We start from the raw sequence: 22981 nt of genomic DNA on the forward strand, positions 1-22981 counted from the left end.
GCTAAATGCCTGGTCAACATGATCATTTGACCTAATATTCTACCCAACTTAAATTTGTCTCTTTAATTTAATACTACACTGTAATGACTGCACAACATGCAGGTTCCAGCATGAGTGCCATAGCGTCCCGACGCGTTTATTCCCGCCAAGATAAAACAAATGAAATACATAATAATAACATGTGTATTCTAGCAGACAATACATTACATACACCTATTGCAGTTTATTCAATCCACTAACCCTGTTCTCTTCCATCCCCAAACCCGCTTACCTAACATCCTACTCTGTCATTACATCTCCCCTCAGAGCTCATTCTATCCACACCATCTGTCTCTCCCCTATGTCCTTTAGCAGCTACCTCTCCTCACCCGTATTGTCCAGTATTCTCTTTCATATCAATCTCTTTAGCTCCTCTTGCTCTGCATCTATGTACATATCTGTATCAATAAGACCCATAATACATAACAGAGTTTTGCTATGCTTTTCATAGTAATTTTTACCTTCAATAGAATTAATTTTTTCTTTCCTTTTCATCATCATATTGTTTACCAACGCTACATCCATTAATAAGGTGTGGTTTCACTGGTGCATCTTGTAGCTATGGTAAGCTGCTGTGTTGGAACATACAACTGCATTCATTCATGTGTCCAGCAGCAGAGCTGCCAAAATGGCAGTTCGCTTTCAATAGTTCACTGATTGATTCCATTGCCTCTTCATGGAATACTTCTCATTCAAATAGATGGTGATCTGATGATGTTTCTGGAAGAAGTTGATTGTGAAGAAAATTAGGCATCGCCAGAAATCATGCACTTTCCAGGAGATATTGTGAAGGATTTGTGTTCTGTATTGTACTTACATGGCTTTAAGCTTCCTCACTTCTGCAATGAGAGCATCGTGCTCTTTCAGGGAATATTGGAAAGACAGGCCGTGCTGTAGAAAATGTGGCAGTGTGCTAACATACCATTCTGCTAGATCTGCATCTTGACTGCTCCTGAAGCGTTAGGGATGCATCAGGGAAACCACTACATTTAGAATACATTGTAGCAGTTTGCTACACCTGGTCGCAACTTCAGGATGCAGCCAAGAGACACACCAATGAAACGCTACCTTTAAAGGTGTGTTTGGCTTTTTTTTAAATTGTATTTATTTAACGGATAAACCCTTTTACAGGTTTTTATAAGATACAAAAGAATAAACACATTAAAAATAATTCATTTGTAGCATCATTAAGTAAAGTGAAATAAAATAATTAAGCTGATCAGATAATTTAAGTAAAGTCAATTTGAAGAAGATAATGAAAAGTAAAACTCTTGAAGATAAACACATACATGATTATTCATACAAAATCATGAAATAAGTACAATATAAAATCAATCATTTATGGTAAAATAATAAACTTGAAGACTATATCAAAGAGAAAAAAACAGTTGTCAGAAAGTGTAGTAAATGTAGAACAAAATTTAGGGCAAGAAATTTCTGATATGCCTCAGTAATTTTCCATAGCCATCTTTTCAGGCGGGGTTGTGAGACAGAGGAGAGGTTAATATCATTCACATCGTAGGCGTCTAAACATACAACCAATCGGTGAGTGGAAGGCATAGTTTTGCTCATTGTAATTACTTAATTTCAAAGAAGACATTATTTATAGTATGATACATTGAGGTTTAACTCAGGGGAATCTATACATACAGTAATTCAGTTTATGCAGAAATATGATGTCATTGATTTTCCTTTGTTCGTGTAAGGATAGAAGATTAAGCATAAGTAGAGTTTCATAGTAACTCTAAGGACCAGGGGCAGTCTGGCCAGGTCGGCTGGTCGGTGATTGCTGAGGGCCCCCACAACGATTACATTTATCGTGAAGCGTATACGAAAGGTGTAATAAAGAAAAACTAAGATTACTTAAACCAAAATTTTTTTTGTAATTATCGAATTCTAAGTTTCCATTAATTAGCTTTGTTTACAACACACTCAATGTGAAAAGGTCACATAAAAATAAATAAAATAAAGGAATCAGAAGAGCAAAGAGAGCCTGATTCTTTTTTGAAAGGGTTGTTCGAAAAGCTTATTTTAGAGGTTTTTTTTTTAGATTTGTACTATAAAATTTTATAAGCTGTGCAATTCTCACTTATTACTGTATTTTTTTCTGACAGAATTGCTGTTTTTATTAGCTTTCATCTAGTTTTTAAAGAGCCAGAATAGCATCAAAATCCATTTCTGTGCATGCAATTTCCTAAAATTTTCCCGAGGAGTGTCCCATCATGAGCCCCAACTGAGGGCTCTCATTCACCCCAGACCATCCCTGTTAAGGATTTTAGTCTAGAATTAATTTGAAAGGAAGTTTTCATACAAATTTTCTCTCCACCCTCTCTATCAAATGCATATGTTGCTTTCACTATGGTGACCAGAGCACAGGGCTATACTCGTTTAAAGATCTGACTAGTGAAAAATATAATATTTTTAACGATTCAAGATTTCTAAAGTCCTGCAGTTCCTAAAAATAAATTCAAGTTCGTGTAAGAGACAGAAACAGCAGACTCAACTTCCATTCCCATCCTTTTCACGCCCCCAACCCATCACCTACACTCTCCTTCATATTCCTTCCCGAGTCATGAGTTTCTGTCTCTGCAAAGAGTTGGGTCGCTTTACTCCCTCATATCCTGAGGCGGTTTCCATCCTCCCGTGGGAAACTGCAGAGCTGGGTGAAAGAAGAAGACGATGGCTGAGGATGGAGAAGGAGGAGGAGGGGAGGTCAGCAGAGGGGGCCGTTGGGAGGCGGACGTCGCGGAGTCAGACGTGTGACGGCGAATAATGTAAATGGTGAATAAAATCGTCTCTCCGGAGACTATGAGTTTCTTTCCAAAAATCCCTGCCAATTGATGGGCGACACCCCTTCGAGCATCGGGGGTCTTACATTGGTACAATTTTACTAAGAATTGGAATGGACATGCTTGAAATGTTGATGAAAACTTAACTCACAAAGTCAAATAATATCCCCATATCCTTCATGAATGTTACCAGTAACGATGATTCCCCATTTAGTTTATATTGAAAATGGCATGTACTTTTATTCCTGAAGAATTACATCGAGTAGCATTTGTCTAGTCTGTCCATAGCTTGCTTTTACAGCAGACTTTGTCCTCTGAGACAGTTTTAGAGGGTAATACAATCTTCACTGATCTTATTCTATAAAACGTTTTCATGTCATCAGCATATAGAAAGAATAGATTGGGTTGATGACCACTGTAATATCATTTATTGATACGTAAAATAAGTTTGAACCCAGGGGTGGTCTGGGATGATGGGGGGCCCTTGGCTGGGGTAATGGGGCCCTCCTTACCAGAGGGTTCGGGGACCTTTCCTCAAATATTTTAGGAAATCTCATGCCCTGGATGGATTCTGATACTAATATCACTCCTTAAAAGCTAGGTAGAGGTTACTAAAATAGCAATTTCGTAAGAAAAAATACCATGAAAAGTGAGAATTCCATAGCTTATAAAACTTAATAATTTACAATAGTTCCATTATCTATTCAGTGAATTTGTTCCTTGAAACTACATTCTGAAAAAATCTCAGAAATAACCTTGAAAAATAATCCTTTAAAAAAAATCAAGTCTTCTACCTTCTGACACCTTCATTATTTATTTTTATGCACTCTTTTTACACTGAGTATGTTGTAAATAAAGCAATTAATGAAAACGTAGAATTTTATAATAGCAAAAACAAAACTTTGGTTCAAGTAATCCTTCTCTTTTTTATTACACCTTTCATATACACTTCACAATAGGCACGGATGTGTTAAATGAAGACCTAAAAATTTAACTGTGTTAAATTTTTAGGTCTTCTGGTTTCAGACGACCTTAAATGGACACCACACATTGAAGCCATCATGAATCGAGTTAGCACTGGTATTTTTATGCTTAGAAGGCTGGCCCCATTTCTATCTCTTTCTACCCTCAAACTTATCTACCATGCTAATGTTCATGCTCATATATCTTATGGTATTATGTTCTGGGGAATTTCACACCATGCAAAAAAATTATTTTCTCTACAGAAGCAAGCATTGAAAGCTATGGTTCAAGTGCCTAAGAGGACTCCTGGTAAACCGATCTTTTTGGACCTAAAAATATTAACACTTCCCTCCATTTTTATCTTGAATTGTGCCACTTTTGTTAAAATGCATCCTGAGCATTTTCCAAGGAATCATGAATGGCATGACTACCACACTCGCTCAAAATGTGACGTTCACCTCAAAAGTCACCATCTATCTCTAGCTCTCAAGGGACCTCATCACACTCCATCCATCATTTTTAATAAACTTCCATCTGAATTGAAAAACTGTCCCCCTTCCCTATTCAAAGTTAAATTATGTAAATTTTTAGCAGGTAAAGCCTATTATGATATTAGCGATTATTTAAATGATTCTATGTAATTTGTACTATTGTATTTATGTAATTTGTATCATAGTGATTTTGTGACGAAACCATGCAATGTATATTGCCAGTTCGGTGAATAAAAAATTATTATTATTATTATTATGTTGTGGAGGCGCTCTATGCTCGGGACCCTCAGGGATTGCCAACTAGCCGACATGACCAGATCATCCCTGTTTGAATGTAGGTGAGAACCTTGAGAGGCACCTCGTATTGCATGGAAGCTTTTAGATGTTGTAGAATTTAATCGTAGCCCCTCCTTACAGGCTGGAAGGTGGTTGCTAATAAAATCACCAGTACTTCTCGATAATCATATCCGATTCTTCAAAAAGTAGTTTAATATAAATTAAATATCAATTGTTTTCTCATGATGCACAAAGGTTAAGAAAACACTTAGCTGTTTCACAAAATAAAATATATTGCGACCGGTTTCGATACAGCGTATCATCATCTGGCAATTACAAGTATCAGTACACAGAATTTATACCCTTGAAGGCGTTAGAGGGGTGGTAGAGTGGAGGTGGAGAAAGGGGGGAACTTCGGAGTACCCATTATTGGATGCAATTAGTTTGATTGTGTTTAGCTCCTTCATCCTGTTGTAATTCGACAATGGAATCAATCATAATCTGTGAAGCATACTATGTATTGCTGATAGTTTGTGAGAGAAGTGGTGTCTTGAATTGCGGTGTATTATTTGGTGGAGGGGGTAAGGGTAAGGGGGTATTTTATTTTGTGAAACAGCTAAGTGTTTTCTTAACCTTTGTGCATCATGAAGGAGTTTCACCATGTTACGCCAACCACCATCGCATTCAATTGTTTTCTCATATTTTTTCCCCTTAGGATGCACTTTTGGTGCAGAGTTTGTTTTCGTGTACCATGCACCCTTAGAGCTGGACTGGTAGGAGTTTTCAATTACTGCTCGTTGGGTACCCTGGTAGATTGCAGGGTAGCATCAAGGAAAAAGATAGACCTTTTTAGTGCCTTCATAAAAAAAACTGCTGTAATGGATGCTGGAAATTTTAAACCCACCCACCATCTCTTTGCTATTGAAAGCATCAAAATAATTACATTAGCTATAACCAATGGCACCCAGCTCATGACTCAAAAATAGATAGCCACTAACTTGAGCAGGTTGAAAAAATAAAATTACCTCAGCAGCTCATACAGGAAAGCTGAACGCAGCAGTAAAGGTGAAGTTTCACACGCGTATCTCATGGCTGCATCCTGATGTTGTGACCAGATGTAGTATAATGCTACCACGTATTCTAATAGTTGTGGTTTACCTGGTGGTTTAATTGACTAATTAAATAAATGTAACTTAAAATTCAATCGGATGTTCTATGTGCATATACATACAGATTTTTACAACGCCTTTGCTTTAGTAAACCACACACTTCTTTTGAAAAAGCTACATGAAATGGGCATTATTGGAGTGGCTCACTAGAATTTACAAAAGATAACAAAAACCAAAAATTAACAGGCTAGTAGATGATACATATTTGGGGTTGCATTGGGCCAAGTCTACTAGATCACTATGTAATGCCTTACGGGAGGAATTCATGAGTAACAGCAAACACAAATATGCAATGGGTGCCTTGGTACAATAGTTAACTCACATGGATTGCAATAATTTAATCAGTCTCAAGCCTCATACATTTCGGCAACAGTCTAAGGAGAGTGAAATAAGTGAATACGAAGGTTTTACGGGTGTCGAGATTCTAATACATCCTCAGGTTACAACTGCATAGGTTGCCATGCGACATAAACAGTTTCTCTAGCACTACTTCCAGTGTTTTCAGGTCAGGCCACTATACCAGAGAAAGCCAAAGCCAGCAGTTTCATGGCATCACTTGTAAAGTACTTTTCTTTCGAAAGAAACTCATTGAAGTTAAAATCTATTTAGGAACTCTGAGAATTACCCCTTTCTGAAATATAATCTACTGCCAACAAGTTCTCTAAGAAATCATCGTATAAAGAATAACTTCAACCCCATATAGAGCAAATAAAACTTCATTTAATAATTTATATCTTTTCACAACTTAAACATTTGAAAATACATTTCCGCCACACTAAAAAGTATCTGTCCACAGATACTTAGACCATCTAAGAGGCATACACATATCACAAGTGACCAGCTCACATGCACAGGACTGAAAAAACTTCTTAACAACAAGGCAATGTGATTGACATAAGTATCAAGCACAGGCTCTATTTCAATGGAAAAGTATTTTAAAAATTATGAGTAGTACATGTGGCAGTGACAACATGATAAATAATTATTAAGGTAAAAACTTAATGAAGATTCCAATTTCTTAAAATTTATCCAATTTAACGAACTTAATACCATATTAATATGTATAATAATATATATTATTTGTAAACTTTTATCCCCTGTATGATTTGAAAGATACTTTTTCACTTCACAGTCATAGTCTCATTTACACTGGCAAGCACAAACTACTCATAACTACACCCGAGTTCACTTGGTGACTTGATGCATGGCATGAGCAAGGTATTCCACATTTTTGGACGTGACTCCTGCCATTGAAATGCGGCCATCCTTTGTCAGGTAGACACTGAATTCTTTTGTTAGCCTTTCCACCTAAGCAAAGAAAATTGTGAATCATCAGAAATAATAAGTAGCAATGAGGTAAATAAAAAACTGTTCGAAAAAAATGTAAAAATGAATGAAATCTTTTTTTTTTTAACTCTGACATCATACAAACTGTGCTAAAAATATACAGATATAAATGGTAAATATTATTTCTTCAAACTATAACTAAATTAATTAGCTGAAAAATGAAACCAATAATTGGTTTGTTAACCAGTGATGATGATGAATAAAATTTGTTGAATTTTTAGGAAAATTATTAACTAGCAAAAGTCACCTTCAAGTTGTCTATTCAGTGCATATTATTAACATTTTTAAACACCATTCGTAAGCATTCTCAATTTTGAATGCAGATACAACCAAAACTTTTTGGCATGCATCAAAAGATAACACTGAAAATACTCAAAATCTTTCCATTCTATAGTGAAAAGCATTATACCGGTACAGAATGAAAAAAAATCACCAGCAGTGACTAAAATAACAGAATCAGTTCTTAACAGAGATAAACCAACCTATTATTGGATATGAAGGGGACAGGTGGAACAAACAATCAAAAAATATGGACAATGAAAACTTCCACTTTATTTCTTATAATGTTCATAATTTACGTACATAAAACAATTCATAAATTAATATTAATGCATAAAGTCAGTTATTTTAAATTGTTTCAAAGAGTCATTGAGAGATTTCTTCACCCAAACATGGATACTTTTAGTGGCACTTGAGTCTTTGTACTTGAACTCCTACCACTTTATATACTCCAGCAAACAGTCTACGCGTGCTGGAGCCAGGCTGTGACTCATGCGATTTTTACCATCTCTACTCCCTTAGTCCCAGCTTCCACTTACCTCACTTCCACTACTTTCTTTCTCACCTGCATGACATTTGTTATTGTATGCATCATTCAAGCATCATTATTTCATGAATGTGATATTCAGCTGTTTGCATGTCGATTGGTGTTGGCTGGGTGTTGTTGCCAGGCATATTTCATGATTCATTTGTTCCTTTAGGGATTAGACGTTTCTTTTTTTTTTAAGAAAAAAATTTCAGTTCCATGTCTTGCCTCAAAATGACTTGGTTGATTCTTTCGTCATATCCTCCCTCATTTGCCGCTATATTAGTTATTCAAGTTAAAACTAAAGCAATTCAAACAACCTGACAATAGGGTAGTTTCCTTCATCAAAGAAAACAAAAGGCATTGATGGCGATTCGTTACCCACCATTAGTGTATTCATAATACACAAATTATTTGGTTTTTGAAATACCGGTTTAGACGAATGGCAAGGGTCAAATTTTATCCTCATTTGAAAAAGGCCAGATTGGCGCCCATGCGATTCCACTCCACGTGACGTCACAGGGACCTAGTTTCTACACGAGAGGATAGGAGTTATGCATCGTCAGAGGCTACCAATGCATGCATGAGTCACAGAGCTCAGGGAAATATGTCTTAATAATCACCTATTAAAACTGGCTAAGGTCGGAAAGTTTTCTTCGCTTGATAAGGTATTAATAAACCTTTTTTAAGCCATGCGCTACCAGACAGGAAGGTACTCAGCTACCCGTTAGCATCCTGCGTCCTATCAGCGCTCAGAGCCTCGATCAAGGTCACCTACCAGGCGGGAGGGGGAACCAGAAATGCGTCTTACGGACGTTTTCCCTTCATTCCTACTTACGCGTCGCGTTTTCGCGCGCTTGAAATTTTTCACTTTTCGTTTGATCGCGAAAAATAGATATCGTCATTTAAAAATCTAAAAGCGTGAAATACGTACTCCAGGAATAATAATCTTTCGATTTAGGCAATAAAAAAATAATAGGAAACCACCCTATTGACTGGTGGCGGTGTAAACAAGCCTAATATTGACACAATCTCTAATTCCCCTGTATCAACTGCATGTGAGGCTGTGGCAATAATTGCACATTTGCGACGAGAAAGATACATTTAAATATCAAAGTTAACAATTCCTTAAGTTGCAATTGGTCATCCATTGAAGAAATCTTCTCTAATCAATCAAGATTTTTTGTCTTGCTGCTCATTGTCTTTGGCAATACTAAATTAGACACTCAAGTAAACTTGAAACATTCCTCTTCAGCAAGTAGGGAAAATAATTACATTTTATGAAAGGAATTCTAATCAAAATAATAAGCCTCGTGTAGCCTTGAATTAAAATAAGACTGTCCCACTGTTTTGCGTCAGATGTTATTATACATAAAGATAGTGGAAAACACTGAAGGACAGAGAAACACATGCAGAGATGACAGGGAGTTTACTGCATTACCATTAAGTTATTACATACCTGATCATGTGTCATTCCAGTAAAGCAAAACATTCCTATCTGATCAGTAATATGCTCCCAATTTTTACTTGATCCTTCTTTCTTGAGATTATCCCTTAACTGAGTCCTTACTCCGATAATACGATCTGCCATTCCCTTGACATCAGCCAACCTGAAAGATTTATAAAACAAAAATTAAAATTCCAAATCAGACCATGTGAAGGTTATCACTGGGCTAGTAAGATTTTACTAATATGAAGGGAACCTAAAGCATTAATTTATGTATTCCTGATTGCTTGCAAGCAAGTAGTACAAATACCGAGAGGAAAATTCGGATTTGAAGTCAGAAAGACCTGAATAACAGAAAATACTCACATTGGATTATAAATAAAAAATAAAGGTTACAAAGTTGAGAAATACAATAATGAATAAGCACTCTCACACTCCAAAGAGTTATGATAATTTCGAGTATAATAATAAGTTTCTGACCTCTTTAATAAATAAAAGTTTGAAATCAGTTTTGAGCATAAACTCACCAAAGGCCGAGAAAGTTAAAACGTGATTGAAATTGTAATGGCAAAAATAAGCAATAACAAAAGTTTGAGAGAGTTACTACATAATCAACATTAATTTTAGAAGAAGAAAGTTGAAGAAAGAGGAGAAAAAATATTATTTTTACAGTTTTAAGATGGAGTCTCTTTTCTACTGTCTGGATTCACAAGAAGGCATTTTTCAAATAACCTTAACAAATAATCAAGTTTGAACAGGGCTTACTACATCAAAATACCTACTTACTTTATAGCTGATACTTATAATTTTAACCTTTTCCTTACTAAAGACGTAAATATACGTATAGACATTTCTTGACCCGGGAGACGAAAGCCGTATATTTTTGTTGGAGATTTTCTTAAACAAGTAACAAATGCCGCATATATACGTTTCCAAGCCCTCCCCCTTTTAAGACGGTTGCGGGTGTTCAACATCTTTGTTGCGAGACCTAACACTACGGGATTTAGGCTTTACCCTCGGAATCTGGGAGCAGGTACCTTGACCCCTCTTCTTTTATTACCCCTCTTAGCGGTAAGGGACTGCAGTCATGCAATTGTTTATCCAGTCGTTTTAGAAATTAATATTTGTTTTTTCTCAAGAAATATAAACTAAGAATTGAATTCTTTGTCTTTTAAGCAACGTTTACAATTTTTAAACGAAATTCTACGATAAATATTAACTTATACCTCGAGTTCTGTATAAACATCAACGTGGAAATAGTTGCTGCATTAAATGCATTAATATTAACCTTAGCACTTTGTTTAAAATTTGACAATGCTCAGAAAAAATGAGGAATTCAATTCAAAGTCTGCAATTTACGTGCAATCAACAATTATCCATATGCCAAATACATATAAGCAATCCATTAGTTGACCGGGAACCAATGCTGCAGGTAGGATCATAAACCCGGAAAGGAGGGAGCACAACTAATCTCAGAGTCCGAGACAATGCGGAGTCCCCGCTTCGAGGGGTCGAAAAAGGTTGGAGCTGAGAGCGTGTGATTATCCGCGAGAGCCTTCTCAACGAATGTCCTCCAAAAATGCTCTGTACAATGAAAAGGAAGAGTCTCTTGGGGCTAGGTACAGCAGTCATGCTAAGACGAAAACTCTGCCATCTTGAAAGGGTTAATGGGAAATATTCAGGTATACTCACCACTCCTTCTTCAAGCCCGGATCTGAGAGTATTTCCATAACTATGCGTGATCCATTAACGGGTGGATTTGAATACATAGGCCTAATGAGGATTTTAATCTGAGATAATGTTTTAGCAGCTTCATCTTTGCTTCCAGTGACCAATGAAAATGCTCCAGCCCTTTCACCTTAAGGTAAGAGAAATTATATCACTATGATATTTGATGCCTATTGATAATTGATTTTGTGGAGAAAAATTAAATATGAATACCAGCTTATCAATTTAGAAGTATTGAAAAACAAAATCCAGGGATGGTTTTGGATAATGGTATAGACAAGATATTTTTATTTATTTTATTTTTATTTTAATAAAGAGGTAGGCATACAGCAATACTGCCAATTTAAAGTGCACTTATAACAACAAATATTAAATAATTAAAGAATAAGTATTTGTAACAAATTTAAATAGAATAAAAAAGAAAAACAAACATTTATCCGGCTATCTAGTCATTTATACGATAAATATGTAAATGCCCGATGAGTAAAATTTTTAAGTGTCAGACCAAACGGATCAATATCACCTGGTAGAGTATTTATTAAAAAGGAAAGCCTATGGAAAAGTGAGCGCTTAATTACTGATAGCCTGGGTGTAGGAATGTGGAGTAAAGAAGTAGATCGGGTGTGGCGGGAAGGTACTCTAATGTTGAGGATGGAAACAATGTCAGGACTGTCGAAGTTAAGGGTAGTTAAGGGTATTATAAATGAATTTGATGTCTGATTGAAGTCGGAGAAGGGATAGACTAGGGACGGATAAAGAGGATAAAACTACACTAGTAGGTGACTCGCAAAGATTTGGGTTTCTAAATTTTACAATTTTTGCAAAAAAAGTTGTAACACTGTTAAGGGTGGCAAGATTAGTGGGAGCAGACATTAATCAAATTGGTGAGCTATAGTTGATCACCGGGAGAACTATGGTTGAGAAGTAGGATTGGAGTGCCTTAGTACTGGAGATATCCGTGAACCGGTAGAGTAGTCCTAAGAGTGACATGGCTTTAGATTTGATCGCATGAATGTGTTCAGAGAACAGAAGTTTTTGGTCCACAATAATTCCAAGATCTTTCATGGATGACACACGATTAAAAGGCAAGGAGTTAATTGCATAATCAAAAAGGATAGGAGTTTTCTTCGCATATATTTTCATTGTGGTGCACTTTTTAAAGTTCAATTGCAGCCTCCAGAGAATGCACCACTCTGTGGTCTTTTTTACGGCATCCTGTAGCATATTACAGTCTGCGAGATTATTTATCTTTCTAAATAGTTTGCAGTCATCAGCATAGAGTAATGTATTAACTTGGGAAGAACGGACAATGGGGGCAAAGTCATCAATAAATAGGTTGAAGAGGTAAGGTCCAAGAATGCTACCTTGAGGCACTCCAGAGGTAACGTTGGACCAGGAAGATGAGATACCAGCGAGTATTACTCTTTGGGATCTGTCACGGAGGAAACTGGACAAGAGACTGAGGAAGGTGCCATGGATATTAAAGCGGGAGGCGAGTTTATGCAGGAGAAGTTTATGGTTAAGGGTGTCGAAGGCTTTGGAAAAATCAAGAAAGATGGCGTCAAGTTGGGACTTTTCGGCCATCGATTGTACGGCATGTTGCTGAAATATTGATAGGTTTGTAAGACAAGAGCGACCCGGAAGAAAGCCGTGCTGATCATATTTAATATAATTTTAAAGCAATACTAATCACATATTATCAATGAGTAGACATCAAATTACTGAATATGTAATGGTGTACTCTAAAATGGTAATCATAATTAATTAAAGCTAGATAACTTCAACAAAAAAACCCAAATACTGGGCACGTGGAGGAATTACCTATTAACGTAAGAAACATACTATGAACAATCATTCCAAAAAAGGGAATGCAATAAAAAAGACTTGACTTAATTTTAGAAATTAAAACAACTCAAAATCTTGAAGTTTTTGCAGAAAAATGTGTCCAAGACACATTATTTTTGTAACATTAAAAACTAATGAAATCATGCATACTTGTGCTTACATCAAATATATAAACTCATAAACCAGGAATAGGAAAATAATTTGAAAACCTACAATGATTTAGAATATGAAATACATACTACAAAACCCATTATGGTAGGTTGAAAACATAGGTATAGAAAAACAAAGGAAATTTATTTTTTACATAAAACCTTCACATAAAAATTTATTCTTACCATAGAGACCCATATTTTTCGCATATGACTGGCAAAGGGCAATTTCATGGCCATCCTTCAGAAAGAGCCTCACAGCTGCTGCGTCTTTGTCAACATTTCCTGAAATACATTGCAGGTATATGTTTACAATCCATCCATTCTATCTCACTAAAACTCAACTTCAAACATTCATAAGACTATCAACATTTAACACCCCACTAATGCTATCACAATGCATCACTCACTCAGTTATTCAAACAGGAGGCTGCTTTGTCTGTGTTAGGATAGAGCCAATGCCATGCTAAGCTACAGGTAGGTGAATTTCACACATTTAGGGCGGTACTTTACTCTGGGCCACCTCAATATAAGACTTATTTCTTTGGGGTATCCTATGCTTCACCCAAAATTTCAACCTTAGACCATTTGATCCGTAGCCAAACACCAAACCTACTAGGATACCACACTTGAGAAAGGCTTTGAGGCAAACCGTGACAAAATAGAAAAGTTCTGAGAGTATGGAGGGGTACTGTCACTATATGCCAAGGTAAATTCATTTGAGATACAGATGAAAAGCAACATCAAAATCTTAGGGCTAATAATGAGAGGATTCTAACTAGGGAATATATAAAAATTAATAGGTAAGAAGCAGGAGTATGTTAAAAATATACAAGATATCAGGAACAGACCAAAAAGGCTAAATATAGAGGGAGAAAGTAAAGAGGATGGAAATGGTCTTGGACACAGAATTCTTGACAATGAAATAGAAACCCTATGAAATATGAAGACAAGGGAAGCTCTAGGCATCGATTCTGTATGACTGGACTGGTCCTGACATCACAGATCTCTATCCATGGATCAAATAATGATCATTGATCAAAAATTATTTTTCAATGAAACACACATCTTATGCCATTTTTTTAAAGAATTACATATATGTATCTGATCATAGCTACTTCTGAAAAAATACATAAAACTCTAAAAACTCAAAAAATATCATTAACATATTATCATATGTTAATGATATTTTTAATACAATTAATTCTTGTCAAAATTTACCTGAAGCAAAACCCTGGTAGGCCATGTCAAAAAATGGAAAAAGTTTTTTATCTTTCACCACCTTGGAGATCTCTGCCCACTGCTCAGGCTTTGGGTCAACTCCAGTAGGATTGTGAGCACAAGCATGAAATATAACAACAGAACCCTCTGGAATTTTCTGGAATTAATGAGAGATGAATAAGTAAAATATTGAAAAATTGCAAACAAAAATTTGCACCGGTCTACAGTAAGCATACATCCAAAAATATTTTAATACTTATTTACCGCTAAGTCTTGCAGAGCTCCTTGAAAGTCAAATCCGCAAGTCTTTGGATCATAATAACGATATGTTTTCACTCCTAGCCCAGAATGCTTCATAATCGGTATGTGATTCCCCCATGTTGGTGTTGGTAAATAAACATCTTTGGGTCCTTTGAAAAATGCATTCAAGAAAGCTGCTCCAATACGCAAGGCACCTGTACCTGATATAGATTGGGTAGTGGCACACTGAAAGTATACATGAAAGAACACGCATCAGTCACAATAAAACGTACTTGTCAAAGAATCAAATTATCATTTTAAACTTGACCCCGGCTTTTCTAGGCAATTTTCAACAGTTTAAAATCAGAAATACATATACGAGACATGGTGCAATCTAATGATTGCATGAGCAAGTCTTCATTACAGACTTATGAAATTAACAGTTTCAAGATCTCTCCACAACAGCATTAGAAAAATAATATTCCCACACACCTGAGGACAAAAAACCTTTTCTCTCCAAATAAAAGGGCTTACTTTTCAAGGTATACTTATATTTAAGACAGACAATGATTTTCCAAATTATATTTTAAGAATTACAATAAAAATAAAACACTGGCTACACAGAAAATCTATCATCTTATTATATGTTTTTCACCATCGCACCAAGAGTTAGGAATAGTATCGCTGTCATTAGGAGTGAATGATTAACATATCTGTAATATCATATGCCTACCAGCCAAGTTTCTATGCAGCACAATTACATATACGGTGCCAAGTACAACTGAACTACATTCAATTTATCAAGTAGTGAAAGTCATTTTGCTTTCATAAATCCTTTTCACAGTCTGGATGCACAGTATGTGGAGTATATGAGCCTTCCTGACCACTGGTGCAAAGCACTTAAAGCAAAGGCATAGGAAGTGGCAGAGCCAGAAAGGGTGGGGGGTTTACAGGTTACAATGCCCTCCTTGAGCCTTTAAAAGAGGTACCAAAAACAAGTAAGATGGCCTCAATAAATGAAAATTACTGTTTTTGGATCCTAAAAATCACGTTTTCAACAGCAAAAATTTTCTGAAGAAGGATGTTCAGACCCCCCATTGTCCTGGGATGTTTTCCATAAATCCCAGAAGGGCATACATTGCAGCAAATATAGAGCTAATCCATAATTTGACAACTTTAAACGTATGAGTCTTGGCTTATGGGTGTTCCTCCGCATTTAGATGTCCATAAGTGACGACAGTTTCTCCAGCCATCCTGCTGGCATCTTCAGGTCAGAAGTAGCGATGCATAAAATTTGGCCGTCTTATAAAGGTGGCTCGGGGATCAGAGGCCGATTTTGATTGGTTGGAATTCAGGTGGGCTCTGATTGGTCATTGGAAGACCCTTTTCCAACTTGTCCAAACTGCCGTCACTTATGGACATCTAAACGCGGAGGAACGCCTGTAAGCCAAGACTCATATGAAGAAACGCCACGGAAACCTCAGATCAACTTTAAACCATGTTCAAGTCCACAAAATAGCTAAATTTTGGCATCACCGAGTGTGTTGTGGCATTTTGCTCATACTAAATCTTTAATCCTGCCATTGAATTGAATTATGCAAATGATACAATTGGGTACTTTTGGGGAGAGCTAGCGCTCCATCAGCAGCTGTGGAATTTCTAGAAGATGTGAGTGCTCAATCATTTCTCAGAGTTGTCTCTTTGGCTGCCACTTCCCTGATCACTAATTGGTGGGAGTTGCAATCTGTTCAAATCTAAAAATACTACTGGACTAATGGTATGTTGATAGACAATTTAAAAGCCTTACTGAAGTACTTGCTCTCAGAGAGGCTCACATTATGATAGCAGTGTGCTCCCATGCTCAGCATGAGGTTCAAGCACTTACTCCCCATGAAATTTTCTACTGTATCACTTGGTGAGTCTTATAAATCATGATTATCATTTACCCATTAAATTTAGTACTTTCTACAGCCACCTTATACTTTTTGTAAGTTTCCAGAGGATATAATGAGTAAGGATTTTAGGCATGGTACCATAAAATCAGGTAGGCCATGCCTTAAATATGTACGTATATACTACATTTTCTTTGAATGGGCATCCTTCAAAGAGTAGTGATGACAGTGTAAATAAAATGACTAAAGACCTCCTGATGGAGTTAACATATATGAGCAGCCATCTTGCCTGTCTTAAACGACTTTATTTGTTTTGCCAAAGGAATACTTGAAGCAAGTTATTAAAATGTTTTAAATAGATGAAAATACTCAATATTTAAAATTATATGGTATATTAGTTATTTTAAAAAATCATTTAAGCTGGGAAATGACTTACATTCTGAAGTATAGTCTATCCTATTTTAAGTACCTAGTCTTCACAAGGCTGTTGTTACTGTTATTTTTTCTACTTCAACAAGGAAAAAGTACATAATAGTTCAGAGAAATTCTTGTGGTATGCTCCCCCTCATGTTTTCTTTAGTAAGGAATGCAATACATATATGTATTCAGATTATGCCAAAATTTTCAGCATTTCTTTCAATAACAAAATCTAAGGTGGAACAAGGAAAATTATCAGCCAAACTTATAAAGGAAAAACTGAGGATAGAAAAAAAATATCTACTACAAATACCTGTTTGCTATAAGATTTGCTCCCACATTTGTATTTAAATTATATAAATTATTTCATTAATGCAATCAAAATTAAACAGAAGATAAATGAGTAAACCTAAACAAAAAACTTACCAAACCATTTTTTATATGCTCACTATCATCTCCCAAAGCTAAGCTGATGCTGAGCTTGCAGAAATCTGGTGCTCCAGAAATTGGTGAGTATTCTTTATCCATTTTCTTACTTGCCATTTTTTCTTCTGCCTAAAATCACAAATCATCACAGAGAATAAGAGCTCAAAACCTACTTTCTAAGAATTTTTTGTCAATTGTAACATTTTCCTCAGCATTTTTCAACACATCAACTTACTTTGCGAACACTGGGCAGGACATACGGTTTCCCATTGTCATCACGATAAGCTCCAACACCAAGATTTATTTTTTTAGGGTTTGTATCCTTTTTGAATGCTTCCGTTACTCCAAGAATGGCATCAGGGGGGCCCATTTCTACATGTGACCACCATGATCTATCAATTAAATTGATAACAACAATAGAATCATTTTAAATTGGACATGATATGAATGAGAAAAAAATTAGTCTCTTACTGCCCATGCCAAAAGTATAGAGAGTATAACACTATGGCTGACGCCGATTGACGTCGAGCCAGTGTTGATCACGGAACTACCAGATGCTAATTGGGGTAAACCAAATATACGAAAAAGGAAATTTGCTCCTCACCAAAATACAATAAATTGATGCCATAGTGAATGAGTTAAAGAGTATGGATCTCATAAGCACTCAAACTCGAGTCTATACTGTTGGTAGATACAGATAGTAGATTTCACTGCCCCTGGTAAGACAAAAGTGGTCCACCATATGCCCAGAAAATTTTAGACATTTTAGAAACCATATTTTTAACAAATGTCTTGAGCAATATGCCGCAGGGGTTTTCCGTAAAATGAGTTAAACAAATTTTATGAGTAAATACTCACCATTTGATAAGAGAATAAGCTAACCATTTTAGCAGAAGCACATGTTGAACATATTTTTATGGAGCATATTTTTAGCTTATTGTCATAAGTATTTGCTTAAAATATGCCTTTTGAAATACAGTGGCAGATACACATCTCCTACCCCCTTGCGGGGTCGTCCACATTGCAGAACCACAATTCTAACTTTTTTATATCATAAGATGGCATTGTCTAGTATATGTGTATAATCAGTTTAACTAAAACTTTCTTAAACTTTGTATATGACTTGATTATTTTTTTATTACGATAAAAGTGAAGGTAGCTCAAGATATTTTTTGCAGCCCTACTAGGGTGTTTTCTGTATCCGCCACTGTTGAAATATGTGGTAACCATTATTTAATATGAAATGTCAGCTCCCTGGAATGCTATTTAATAACACGTAGAACTAAAAGATTACATTTTCTTGAGTTTTACCTTTCTAGAAATATCCATCTTTGCAGTTACAATGCAAGCTTGATGGTAAGGTGTAAGAGGTTACAAATTCAGTCTTGTTTTTCAAATCTCATGCAAGCCCTCAGATGATAAAGAGTACAATGGTGAAATTAGATGAATCATCATATTCAACCCCAATACAAAGTGTAATAGAAAAGGTGGATGTTGTGCATTCATGGTAAAAGGAGCAGGAAAAGAAATTGGATGCTGACACAGATGCAGATTCATTGGTGAGTGGCTGTTTTGCATTATACTCAAATTTTTATGCCAAACCCTTAAAATACAGGACAAAGAGTAGGATAGATGTGGAAAGAAAATCAGGTTGATCAACTTTACATTTAGATGTTGCTCAGAAGCCCAAAATGCAATAACAATTAAGAGGTAAGTGAATTCCAGCATTTCGTGAGTTAAATTGTCATGATTGTTTCCTGCCTAGCCTCATTACTGAAATCTGTAATGCTCGATGACCCCGAGTTTTCCCAAAGTGTGTCCACGAAAGAAATACAGAATTTTTTCAATACCCTCCATCACAAGTGTGAGGAAATGATGTGTTGATATTGTGAATCGCCTCAGCTTAGAAATGAGCATAATGCAAAAACCTGCTGAAGTAGTCATTTCACCCAATTATGTTGGATTGCTGCACGAAATAAACATATAAGAGCCACATAATTACTTTTATAATAATCCCTGATAATAATAAAATCCAAGCAACATGAATTTTTCATCATATTTGCATCTTGTAAGAATACATTTCCATATTCAAACAGCATTAAACATGTACTGTATTTTTCTGCACCATAGATAAATTCAGTGAATTTCATGACTGCTTCATACTCTCACCAGTGGCGCCAGCTCCATGGGGCCTGAGGGGGCCCGAGCCCCCTCTAAAATTCGTTATGGATGTGAGGAAAAAATGTGTCAGGCTTGTTGATTTTCCCCGGAGTGCCCAGATATCGAGATTCGTGTTATCTTCGGGTTCTAATGTTGCTCATATGACTCTTCTAAAATGCTTAAAAAACTTTAAACTCACTACTTTTAAAATATCCCGTGGCAAGATCCCTGGTTTGGGCCCCCCCAATACTTTTGGTAAGTCGGCATCCCTGACTCTCACTGCATTATTGCCAAAATAAATTCAAAGTTCATCCACAAAACATGCTTAGCACTTGCTGTCTATCATATTGACAAAATAAGAGGGTACATATGCTAAACATAAATGAGGAGCATATCTTCAGTATATTTCTTTCTTAAAATGTTCAGAGGATCTGCTGGGAACTAACAGCGCCACTAGGGGTATTGACGGGAGGGGGGTAAAATTCATCAATACATAACTTTCTTAGGAGGGAGACACTTTGTAGTCCCCGTCAAAATATTCTGCATCAAAAAAATTAATAATAGAAATTCAGGAATCGTATAGCATGACACGTTTGAATGGAAACTTCAAGAAAACATTAGGAGACGTATGGAAATTATACATTGAGCACAATACTTTCCTTCTGCCCAGAATTTATTAATTATGAACCAGATTAGAACAATATCTAATTCAGCCCTAACCTGAACATTTTCTGGTCTGATTTTGATTAGAAAACGATTTAAGACAGGGAATACAAAAATAGGGATTAACGTCACCACAGAAACACCGTTAGTTATGGATACTTAAGTGGAAGCTTAGGAAAAAAAATCGCTACGCTAAGTCACAAATCTATCACCGTATATTACAGATACATGAAAAGGATATAATCTATCCCGTCCAAATATACATTTTAACAAGTTGCCAACAATATCCCTATGCCACGAAGTGACGTTCGTTGAGTGAATGAAGTTATCCACAAAGTCACCAGTAAAAACATGATACGGTTAATAATTAAGCACACCGACACGAAGCTTGCCGACCACATCGGGTTTTTCATCGTAGAATTCGTTAATTGCAGATGTAAAAGTCCTGATATTTTTAGAATAGCATCTTTCACCCTAAGTCTACGATGGTTTGATGACCATAAAATGACTAACTTAACGATAAAATGCATTAAAAAACTCACCCAGCTCTTGTTACTACAGCAGAAATAGAATTTTGATTGCATTTTAGCAAACCGCCTGAAATGCTAGCAATTCGTAGTGAAGGAACCATTCTGCCCTATCGCACTATCCACTACGATCCACTATCTCTCCGGCAAATTCAGACAAACAGCCTCAGCAGGGCTATTCCCATTTTCGTATCGTCGGGTCATAACTAGAAATCGGTCATAACTACCGCCTCGAGCGCTAGGTACCGCCTCGAGCGATTCCCATCTGAGCTCGAGGTCATAAAGCGGGCGGTACGTAAGACCCAAAGGCCGTAATATTATGAACTGCCCAAGAGGCTGTCATATGTAAGGCGGTAGAATAAATTAAGACTTTAAAATGAACCTTGTACGGGAACGGAGGCGGATTCAGCGGGCATTAGTGTTACATATTGCTGAGAGACGCCGATTAACTCTAGAAAGACGGAGATTGAGGGATGCCCACAATCCTTTTGAATACGAAGATTATATTTTCGTCAATTATTTCCGTGCGTCGAAGGAGGTTGTTATATTCGTGAGCGAAGCCACGGAAAATGTCCTAAAGCGGAAGAACGTGGATGGATTAAGCGTTCAACTACAGGTAATTAGTTAGCATAAAACTATTGTTACTTGATGGTTTTCCGTGGTTTTACTTCTATTGATCGTATGTTTTTATCGTGAACATTCATTTAAAGGTTCTTGTCGCCATCCGATTCATGGCAGAAGGAGGGTACCAAAGAGGCGTCGGGCAAGATTTTTTCTTGGCCGTAAGCCAACCCTCTGTGAGCCGCTGCGTCAAAAATGTGACGAGGGCAATATGCGACCGGCTGTACAACGACTGGATCAAACTCCCGTCCACAAATATGGAAAGAAATGAAATACAAGAAAGGTAATACTGTTCTTTGTATACACATCACGCACGTATTTATCGCTAACTGAATTAAAACGTTGCCACATTCTCCTCAGATTTCGCCCAATGGCCAGGTTTCCGGGAGTGCTGGGGGCTATTGATTGCACTCATGTTGCCATAGTTACGCCTCTGGAAGGAGAAGAGGGATACAAGAACCACAAGGGGTTCTATTCCTTAAATGCCCAAATGGTGACAATCTATGTCTTTTTATAAAGTAACAATCACAAGACTGCCATTCTTTACTAATTTCATGTTTGCCTTAAACTGCCTTGAATAATGGTGTATACCTAATGGATTAAAGACCCTCAAAACCGTACTCCTAATAATCAACCAAGTGACTGCATGAATGAAAAGTACCTTTTTAAATCATCAAATGCTTGTAATTTCCAGATTTGTGACTCCAATTTGAAGATAATGGATGTATGTATTTATCCGGGAACGGTCCATGATCAATTTATTTGGCGGTGGTCTCGGGCAAGGATTCAAATCAAGCACTTGCATGAAAATGGGCCTGAGCAGTATTACCTACTTGGTAATTTGATAGATGATTTTCAACAAGTTAACTTATGATTTTCACATTCACTAAGATATTTTTCTCATTACAGGCGACTCAGGTTATGCCCTTGAGCCATGGCTAATGACCCCAGTTGCTAATGCACTCCCTGGCACACCAGATTATGATTATACGCAAGCCCATTGTCAGGCAAGAAATGTCATTGAGCGGGCATTTGGGGTTATGAAAGCACGTTGGAGATGCCTCCTGAGAGACAGGGTTCTCCACTATCAACCCCAGCAAGCAACCACCATAGTGACAGCATGTGCAGTTTTGCACAACATCTTGTTGCACTACAGGTAAGTCAGCTTTCATAATAGAACATGCAAGTGACATTATTGAGCATGGGGACAGTATTAATAAGATATTTTTTTCATAGACTACCACCGCCAGAACCGGAAGAAATAGAAGAGGCAATGGTTGATATGCAGCAAGGCCCATTACCAGGAGACCAACTGGCGCTGGCCAGAGGAATTCAAAGGCGCATTATCAACAGATATTTTACGTAAATTATGTTAACAATCAATATAGGTATTGACAACTATACATACTGTTTTTTTGCTTCAAAGTATTGAAGTTTCCTTATTTAATTAGGTGAAAATGACCTTGCGTACACACTATGATGCATGGATATTCACTTAAGGCAGAAAAACTCATTGAATAATTCACATCATTTTTAATAAAATATTTCAAATTTAATATTCACTATGAAATACAAACCATTTTTAAATAAGGGACTTAATTAGATAAATAAAACTTCAAGAAAAAAAACATTCATGTTGAAGAACCTCCTTCAGTCTTTGCTCCATAAAGAAGAATTAACCTAAAAATAAATGTCCATTGGTAACACCTGTAAGGAAATTAAATTTACATTGGATGAGAAATAATAGCAATTTTTCGGTGGATTTA

At 36.5% G+C, this 22981-nt stretch overlaps 2 protein-coding genes across 2 annotated transcripts; one reads left to right on the forward strand and one right to left on the reverse strand.

Annotated features, from left to right (window-relative positions):
- Positions 1–6427: 6427 nt before the first annotated feature.
- On the reverse strand, positions 6428–20759 carry LOC124155791 (aspartate aminotransferase, mitochondrial). The gene is made up of 9 exons (XM_046529887.1): positions 20610–20759; positions 17480–17636; positions 17245–17373; positions 14534–14755; positions 14270–14426; positions 13235–13333; positions 11019–11184; positions 9339–9489; positions 6428–7035 (listed from the first exon to the last, which is right to left on the reverse strand). The coding sequence occupies exons 1-9, from the start codon at positions 20696–20698 to the stop codon at positions 6913–6915; spliced, it is 1293 nt and encodes a 430-aa protein (XP_046385843.1). The 5' UTR covers positions 20699–20759; the 3' UTR covers positions 6428–6912.
- Positions 20759–22961, forward strand: LOC124155792 (putative nuclease HARBI1). Its single transcript, XM_046529889.1, has 6 exons — positions 20759–21210; positions 21305–21498; positions 21576–21708; positions 21910–22051; positions 22125–22371; positions 22452–22961. The coding sequence occupies exons 1-6, from the start codon at positions 20971–20973 to the stop codon at positions 22579–22581; spliced, it is 1086 nt and encodes a 361-aa protein (XP_046385845.1). The 5' UTR covers positions 20759–20970; the 3' UTR covers positions 22582–22961.
- Positions 22962–22981: the final 20 nt, after the last annotated feature.

This window comes from Ischnura elegans, chromosome 3 (genome assembly GCF_921293095.1).
Source record: "Ischnura elegans chromosome 3, ioIscEleg1.1, whole genome shotgun sequence".
In the NCBI taxonomy this organism is placed as follows: domain Eukaryota; kingdom Metazoa; phylum Arthropoda; class Insecta; order Odonata; family Coenagrionidae; genus Ischnura; species Ischnura elegans.

What these genes read in the sequence shown, in the direction of transcription:
- LOC124155791 (XM_046529887.1), bottom strand. Translation starts at nt 20,698, where the DNA reads ATGGTTCCTTCACTACGAATTGCTAGCATTTCAGGCGGTTTGCTAAAA. An exon ending in GAGCTCTGCAAGACTTAGCG is followed by an intron (nt 14,427 to 14,533) that starts GTAAATAAGTAT and finishes CATTAATTCCAG; the next exon opens with AAAATTCCAGAGGGTTCTGT. An exon ending in GAAAAATATGGGTCTCTATG is followed by an intron (nt 11,185 to 13,234) that starts GTAAGAATAAAT and finishes TCTTACCTTAAG; the next exon opens with GTGAAAGGGCTGGAGCATTT.
- LOC124155792 (XM_046529889.1), top strand. Translation starts at nt 20,971, where the DNA reads ATGAACCTTGTACGGGAACGGAGGCGGATTCAGCGGGCATTAGTGTTA. An exon ending in ATTCCTTAAATGCCCAAATG is followed by an intron (nt 21,709 to 21,909) that starts GTGACAATCTAT and finishes TGTAATTTCCAG; the next exon opens with ATTTGTGACTCCAATTTGAA. An exon ending in AACATCTTGTTGCACTACAG is followed by an intron (nt 22,372 to 22,451) that starts GTAAGTCAGCTT and finishes TTTTTTTCATAG; the next exon opens with ACTACCACCGCCAGAACCGG.